This window comes from Otolemur garnettii, unplaced genomic scaffold (assembly GCF_000181295.1).
Source record: "Otolemur garnettii isolate 467f Iridium unplaced genomic scaffold, OtoGar3 scaffold00220, whole genome shotgun sequence".
Lineage (NCBI taxonomy): Eukaryota > Metazoa > Chordata > Mammalia > Primates > Galagidae > Otolemur > Otolemur garnettii.
The window spans coordinates 1,567,345-1,575,886 of NW_003852615.1; the positions used below are offsets into that span (position 1 = coordinate 1,567,345).

The following is an 8,542-nucleotide window of genomic DNA, read 5'->3' on the forward strand; positions in this document are numbered from 1 at the left end:
ACCTGTCACCAGAATCTTGTACATTGTTTGTGATAAATAATTTCTTATCCCTCACCCTTCTCCCACCCTCTACTTTTCTTAGTTTCTGGGAAGGAGATTTAAGTCTTTTTTTTTTTTTTTTTTTTTGGCCAGGGCTGGGTTTGAACCCGCCACCTCCAGGGTATATGGGGCCGGCGCTCTACTCCTTGAGCCACAGGCACCATTCCTACTTTTCTTAGTTTCTAATGTCATTATGACACATTATATATATCCTGTATATATATGTACACCCATCATTTTGCTTCCCCTTTAAGTGAGAACACGAGGTAATTTGTTTTTCCATTCCTGAGATATTTTACTTAGGATGATGGTCTCCAGCTTCATCCAAATTGCTGTAAAAGGGGTTATTTCATTGTGGTCTAAGCTCAACATTTACTTTCTTAAAATTTTCGTTGGTAGTAGGAAAAATGTTTATACTATTCAGAGAACTGTACTAGCTACTGTAATAATAGTTGTTATGGTTAACTTTATTCCTAAGTTTAATCGTATGTGTTATGATTTCAAAGAACTATGTTTGCCTTACTGCCACAAAAACATTTTTCTTACTTTCTTTCTTAACCAGGCATTAGATTTTTGTTGAGAACAGAGTTTTAACTCTGGAGAGATAACATGTTGGTCCAGTCTTCATTCATAGGTATAAATGTATACCAGGTCCTTGGCAAGTAGAAAAGTTGTAGAGGACAAGAATACTTGATTTGGGGAAGGGAGGAATGAGAGAAGAGTACAGAAATAGATGCTATGGACATACACTTCTTCATAATTTTGTAGTAATGGCTGTATAAACTCTGAAATTCAAACACCTCTTAATTTTCTTACTAGGACTAATTACTTACATTTTCCAAGACATATTTTATGATATTAAAGAGAGATACATGCCCAAATTTGCAAAGCAAAAATATTCAGTAAATATAGATGATGGTTATGTGAAAATAACAGAATAATAAGGCATATTTGATTAAATTAAACTAGATAACATTGTTAGTCAGGTGCTAGTGTTTAATGATAATAGCTACTCTTAAGGATCATAAGTAAAGCTGAGAGAGGTTCTGTAAGTTACCTGAGTTTATCTACTTAGTATTTATGTAAGTGGTACAGATTGTAGAGCAGAATTTTAACTCAGTTTTTAGCTAATATGTCCTATTGTAGCTCACATTTTGCTTTATTGGCTGACTTACCCTCTGGAATATGACTTTTATATTTTTGAAAGTACAATATGAAATAATTTTTAAATTGGAAAAATAAATGGAGTCACAGTAAACCTGTGGTTTCACTGAAACATAGGTTCAGTTTTCTACTGATAGGGAACTCATGTACCAAGACAATTTTGATTTTATTTTGTACTTACAGACTTTACCTCTGATATCAATTCATTTATTATGAATACATTTATTTATTTATGATTGTATTGATCAAAAAATAAACTTAACAAAAAATAAGCACAGATTCACTTGGCATTAATGGAAAAACAAACTTCTGTTTTAGATGGTACGTGCAAGATTTAGCCAGGTGCTCTACAACTCTTGACAGTTTATTATGAAGGCAAGACTGAAGGAGGTCAGATATATACGAAAGGTAATTTCTCCAGGAGCAGAAGGAGCAGAAAGAGCAAAAGCCTCACTCAGAAAGGAGTTCATAACGTTGAAATAGAAAGAGATGAATGTTAGGGATGAAATTTGGTGGTGCCCACCTAAAAGTCATCCAGAGGAGAGGGTGTTCTGGCTTAGGGACTTCAAGTTCATCACTGTTATGGAATTGGATCTTTTTTAGCCATTTCACATTAAAAAACCTTTTGATTGTAATTAGTTGTTTTTCTATAGAAACAAATGTACATATCAAGTGGGCCATAGGTTAAGTCTTTTGACAGTTTTAATTTCTCAATATAAGCAATATTGGCATTTTAGTTTCTTTAGTAGTTGCTTATGAGTTTTATGAGTTTAAGTTCATCCCTGAGAGAATGGTCACGTGCTGCTGAGTCAGCGAAGCCAAGACTGAGATTTTGCTTTATGGTTTGTTTACCAGAGTCCTTGTTACTTAGGGATTTCTTGGCAGTTTTGTCTTTTTTCTTGTCACAGCAGACATATTATTTATATATATATACTTTGTCTTTTTTAATTTAAATTTTCAGAAAACATTTTTGAAAAATATATAAAGTCTTAACTGGTTTTTATAAATGAGCACATTAAGAATTAAATTACTTGCTTGGGATTCTTTAACTTCTATAAAATTAAGTCTTTACAGTGAAATGTTAAAAGGGACTTTGAATATGTGCTTATGATTTGAAAAAGAAAAAGTAAAAATTTGAATAATAACATGTTTTGAATAACTGATTTATTGCTTTTTAATTTTTTATTTAGTTCACAAAAAAGTATGTAAAGATCCCATTTCAAGGTAAGTTACCATTCTATTGTGACCTTGTCTTTTCATCGTAATTTTGACTATAAAATAATTGGTCAGTAAAACTTCTAAAATCCTTTTGCAACCAGTTTTCCATAATTTTTTTTCAGTATAGAATTTAAAACTAAGTTTAGTAGTGTTTCATCTTAACATTTTTTAGCAGCTCCGAAGGGAGTTAAAATGTTTTATAATAGACCAGTATTGAAAATAATAATAGACCACTATTATTTTGATGACTCTCAGTTAAACAATATTAAAGGATTCTTGGTGATTTTTTTCAGACTAACAACTTTGGTAGATAGCAAGAATATTAGTAGATAGCAAAAATATTTTGGTATATATAAAAATGGATGAAAATAGTAACTATAAGGAAAGAAGCATAAGAAAAATGTCTAATATTACACACATATTAAAGTGTTTTAACGTATAGACTAGGAGAAATTTTTGTATCATTTCTCATCTGAGTAAGAAAATGTACGTGCTAGGCAGTGCCTGTGGCTCTGTGGGTAGGCCACCAGCCCCATATACCAAGGGTTGCGGGTTTGAACCTGGCTCCGACCAAACTGCAACAAAAAATAGCCAGGCGTTGTGGCAGGCGCCTGTGGTCCTAGCTACTTGGGAGGCTGAGGCAAGAGAATTGCCTAAGCCCAAGAGCTGGAGGTTGCTGTGAGCTGTGATGCCACGGCAATCTACCGAGGGTGATAAAGTGAGACTCTTGTCTCTACTAAAAAAAAAAAAAGAAAGAAAAGAAAATGTACATGCAACTTACAAGACCCAGACCATTTTCTTACTCTCATTTCAACTAAAAATCTTCCAGAATAAGAAATGATACTAAGAAAAAAAAATAATAGAGAATAATCTCCTTGGATAACGAATTATGAAAAGAATAAGGAGAAAAACATAAATAACACTTTAGCTATGAACTAGAGAAGAGGAGGCTTTTGTTTCAAGATTGAAGATGTGATCAGAGTAACTTTAATTGAATTCTCCAGATACCTCATAGAAAGAATCCAAAACTAAGTTATGATAATGATTCTAGTGATTGTATTATCACATATGTAGTAAGATTATAAAGCACAGAATAAGCATCTTGATAGTTGTAAATATTAATAAATTTGTAATAATAGTAAATAATAATTTATTAAGGATTAACATAATATTAGCTATTTAGAAGAAACAAAAGGACACGTGATTTTAAAAGAAATAATTTCAGAAATGATAATGGTGTAATATATAGTTAAGGACCTACATAACAGAGAGAGAGCTACCTCTCAAATTCTTGTGATGTAGATGTCAAAAATAATATTTTAGGTTTTCATAGTTAGTATTTGTACTTTTTTCAAATATTGTTCTCTTACTTATGATTTTTTAATCCCATAAGATTTTAAAAGAAAATTTTAAATACTAATTATGGAAAAATAGTCTTTTTAGTGATAATAGGTTTGTAGTTATATCATGAAGAAGAAAATCTTCTTCTCTAAATCATTTCCATATGCAGTATGTTTTTAAACCAAGGCATGTGTATAAAAGGTTTTATAGGTGGGAGCCTAGAAGTCTAAATCTTTACTCCTTTTCTATGCAGCTGAGGGAAAATATTAAATTTTCAAATTAGCTATTAATTATGTTGGTTGTCAGTAACAGTTGCTTAAAGAAAACAGTTTATTTTGACTTCATATAGAAGAAATCTAGAGGCATGCTGAACTGATAAGGTTCATCCTTGGTGATCAGGGCCCAGGGTCTTTTAGTTTTCTACTCTACCATCCCTAACACATGAATTGCACCCTCAAGTTTGTCTCATAGCTGTTGTGGCTGCTAACTCCATCATCATGTTAGCATATCAGGCATAAAGAGGAGGAAGGGGAAAATGGTGGAAAGATCACATGCTACCTATTTCATGCCCTTTTTAAGGAACCGTTTCGGATGTGCATGCCACCAGACTTCTGCTTATGTTTGTTAGCTAACTAGTCATATGATCACTCACCTATTTGCAAAGAAAGATAGGAAATAGAGTTCTTAAAAGCTGAGTATCTTGCTTCCCTTAATAAAATTAGGGTTCTCTTACTAAGGAGAGAGTGGGTAAGCAAGTTCTGCTTTCAGCTAGCTGCTGTATCTCTGAAACAGAATTGACCACATATTGATGGAAGATTTGGTTAATGAGGTGTACATTTTTCTCATGATGGTATTGAATTCCTTTTTTTAAGAAGAGAAACTTTAAATCAGTGTTCCTTAAGAAACTTTAGCTTTCAGTTCAAAAGTTTGGAATAATTAGGCTGCTGTAAGCTATATGAGGAGGAAAGGCTGAGCAGATTTTTCTAAGGCTTCTCCTATTGTCTTTTAATTTAATCTGCTTGTTTTTGTTGCCAGTTTACTGATAGTTTTCAGATTGGGAAAGTTATTAAAGACAAGAATGGCTGGTTTAGGAACATTAAGATGACTGGTTATTTGATGCTCATTATAAAATGATTTCATACTTTAATATTCATACTCATGTGAATCCTAGGGGTGGGGATGGACTGTTAAACAGAGATTTTGATTCAGTAGATTTAGGCTGGGGTCTGATATTCTGCATTTCTGCCAAGCTTCGTGGTAATGCCAGTATCACAGGCTAGGGACCCACACTTTGAATAGCACAGTGCCAGGCAGGCAAGAGGCAAGGATAAGGCAGGGAGGAGTACTGAGAGATTTTTTCAAATAGGCACCCATATTGGGCTTATACTTAACTGATATACCTGCATTCCTGGTTTAGCTGCTTGCTTTCTTAAAGTTGAACTAGATGACTTTCAGGACTTCTTTAAATCAGTTTTCTATGTTTCTTTGAATTTAAAAAAAAAATGCCTTCAGAAGAGATTTCCTTTGGCTCACTAAGAGGGAGAAAGACTAATAATTTAGAATGATTACCTAGAAGTTTTGAGAAATAAAACCTGTAAGAATTTTAAAAGAAATACCTTCATAGACCAATCAGAACTTCATATTATTCTTGAGACTCTTTTGACAGTGGCTCATCTGTACATGTATAGTGGATTGTAAATGTTTTGGGAGAAGAAAGATGGACAGAAATTGGCTTAAGATAGTATTTGGAGTCTTACTTAATAGTATTGATCAAGATAGAAAAGATGGAAATACATAATTTTTAAGGTTTTTGTGTACTTTACTTTCTGCATTGGTAGACTGCTTTTTTTCTTTTGCTAGTGATTTCAAAATTCCCATTGAGAAATCTGTCTAGACAAGGTTTTTATGCGATGGGTATTTAAACTAAAATTTATCTTTTTGGGATATAACTGAAATGATACACTATGAAAGACTAAATCTCTAATTATTATTTAGTAATTACTTAGCCCTTCCTAATTGTAATGTGATTTCTCTTTTTACTCTAATAATACTGCTTGGGGTATTTTAGCTAAGTTTAGTGAAGTACATTATAATTTATATTATTTTTTAAAAACTTTGTGTATAATTCTTTTAAAAAATATATAATATATTAAGAAGTGTCATATAGTGCTTAGATGCTCTATTATTAAATAGATTAATTTTTAAATTGTTATCTTTTATTTGTTTCAGTATCCCTGAATGAGGTTTCTTTGCTAGTGGATACCACACATTTAAAGAGGTTCGGGTTGTGGAAAAGTAAGGATGATGATCACAATAAAAGGAGTTCTGCTATCCTTTTCCTCTGGGTTGCTCCAAATTATCTTCAGGAGATTCAGACCCAATTAGAAAACTCTATATTAAGCCAGCAGTGTGAGTATAAAATGAATAATAATAAATAATTATAATTATTTCAGTGAATTGAAATTGATTTCATTGAATTAGAAATAATTCTGTTAATATATTATATAAATTATTGCTCACATAATTTCTGATAATTTTATTCAAGCGAAATTATCTGCTAAAATAAAAATAATACCTTAAAGAAATTTTAAATGTTGTTTACCTTGAAAATAAAAAAGTTCCTATACTATAAAATAAAGTAATGCTTTATCTTTTAGTCAGTTGTCATCCTTGACAACCTGATGGGTTTCTGGACATTGTTTCATAATGAACTGCTACAGAGTTGATCAGTAACAAATTTCTTATATATAATTTCTCAAAGACTGGGTTGAATAATTTTCTGTATGTGCCTATAGCACTTATTTACGTAATATGCATCTTGAGATATTTTCTAACTTTGTTTAAAACAGTTTCCAAATCGTAAAGGAATTTGGTTTAGAATTAGGTAAATCACATTAGTAAGGTTCTTACCTCTTTTTTTTTTTTTTCTTTTTTGAGACAGGGTCTTGCTCTGTCACTTGGCTAGAGTGTAGTGGCATCACTGCAACCTTAAACTCCTTGGCTTAAGTGATCCTCCTGCCTCAGCCCCAAGTAGCTGCGAATATAGTCAAATGTCACTATACCTGGCTGATTTTTTTGTTTTATAGAGTCAAGCCTCACTCTTGCTTAGGCTGGTCTCCAACTCCTGGCCTCAAGCAATCTTCCTGCTTCAGCCTCTCCGAGTGCTATGATTATAGGCATGAGTTGCCATGGCTTACCCCTTTCTCTTTGATCTCTCTGCCTTCTTCCTCCTAACCTCTTGCACATTAAAGATGTTAAGTAATGAAGTAACATCTATATTTAAATTTAGTTTGTTTTCCTATCCTTATGATTTTTATTAGGAAAATTTATGACTAAATAGCAGAGAAATTGGGGAAAATATAATGAGCCATTTATAATCATTATGGGGGAAGAGACTGTCTTTTGAGACCACCATTAACCACCATTAAAATGGTTGAGGGAAGAAAATGTAGAAAGTATTTGATTGGAATACTTGCTTAGTTGATAGATTTGATCAGTAGAGGAGGCTAGAGAAAAATAACTAATGGCTTAATTATTATTCATCCATTTATAAATTAATTAACAAATGTTTACTAGCATTTACTAAATGCCAGGCATTGGCGATAACAACAATCAATCTCTTTGTGGAATTTCCATTTTAGTTTAGTAGAACAGGTGTCTAAAAATTGTGAGTTTTAGTTCTCGGTTACTAATGCCCTATTTTAGGATTTTAAATTGCCTGGGTTTTTAACCTAACATACAAAATACTTAGGGTTATTTATCAACCTGACAGTAATTAGTAATTAAATTATTGTAATTATTATCCCCTTAAAAATAGTATTGATAATTTTTTTTCTTTTATAGCAAAATCCAGTGAATTCATTTTCCTTGAGCTACACAATCCTATTTCACAAAGAGAAGAATTGAAATTGAAAGATATTATGATGGAAATAAGTGCAACCAATGGAGAATTAGAGCTTTCTTATCCATTGTCTTGGGTTCAGGCACTTCCTTTGTTTCAGAGCCTCTCTTCAAAAGAAAGTTCTTTTATTCATTATTACTGTGTTCCAACTCATTCTTTTTCTGCTCCTGCTGCTGCTATTGAAGAAATGAAGATGAAATCAGTATCTCAGGTTAGCATATGATTATTATAATTGGGAAGGGGTGAGGGGGTTCAGTGACAATTCTTTAATTGATATTAGGCTGATTTCAAAATGTGTTTTGTTAAAAGGGCACAGGGACCAGCCTGAAAGAAAGCCCAGAGTCAAAGGTGAAAGAGTTTGTTCACCAACATCAATAATGATAACATGGGATTATAACCAAAGAATAAAATAAATATCTTTGAGTCTCTGTTGATATAACTTGATAACTGAATTAATGAATAAATTATTAAATAATAAATGGTGGATAAGGGACAATTGTTTATTGAAAAAGAATGCAATTAATAAATGTAAAAGGAGTAAAGGAAATACACAACCACCATTAAGATACTATATTTGTGATTGTTACAAAGTCCACTGATGGATGTCAAATTTAATGGTTGAAAATTTAGGAAGAAAGAAAATATGTACATATTCTTAAAGTCTCTAGCCCCAAATAGTTATTAAGTACAAAAAGAAAAGTAGTGGGTCAGGCACTGTGGCTCATACCTTTAATCCTGGCACTTTGGGAGGCCAAGGTGGGCAGATTGCTTGAGCTCACGAGTTCAAGACCAGCATGAGCAAGAGCAAGACCCTGGCTCTAAAAATATAGCCAGGTATTGTGGCAGGCACTTGTAGTCCCATCTACTCCGAAGGCTGAG

General features: G+C 32.6%; 1 protein-coding gene across 1 annotated transcript in view; it reads left to right on the top strand.

The window, feature by feature from the left end:
• Positions 1-8,542, top strand: part of SENP7 (SUMO1/sentrin specific peptidase 7) — a 142,337-nt gene that overhangs the window by 110,876 nt on the left and 22,919 nt on the right. The window contains exons 12-14 of the mRNA XM_023508065.1: positions 2,394-2,427; positions 5,992-6,171; positions 7,606-7,874. Of these exons, the coding sequence (XP_023363833.1) occupies positions 2,394-2,427; positions 5,992-6,171; positions 7,606-7,874 (483 nt within the window). The remainder of the gene's footprint in view (positions 1-2,393; positions 2,428-5,991; positions 6,172-7,605; positions 7,875-8,542) is intronic.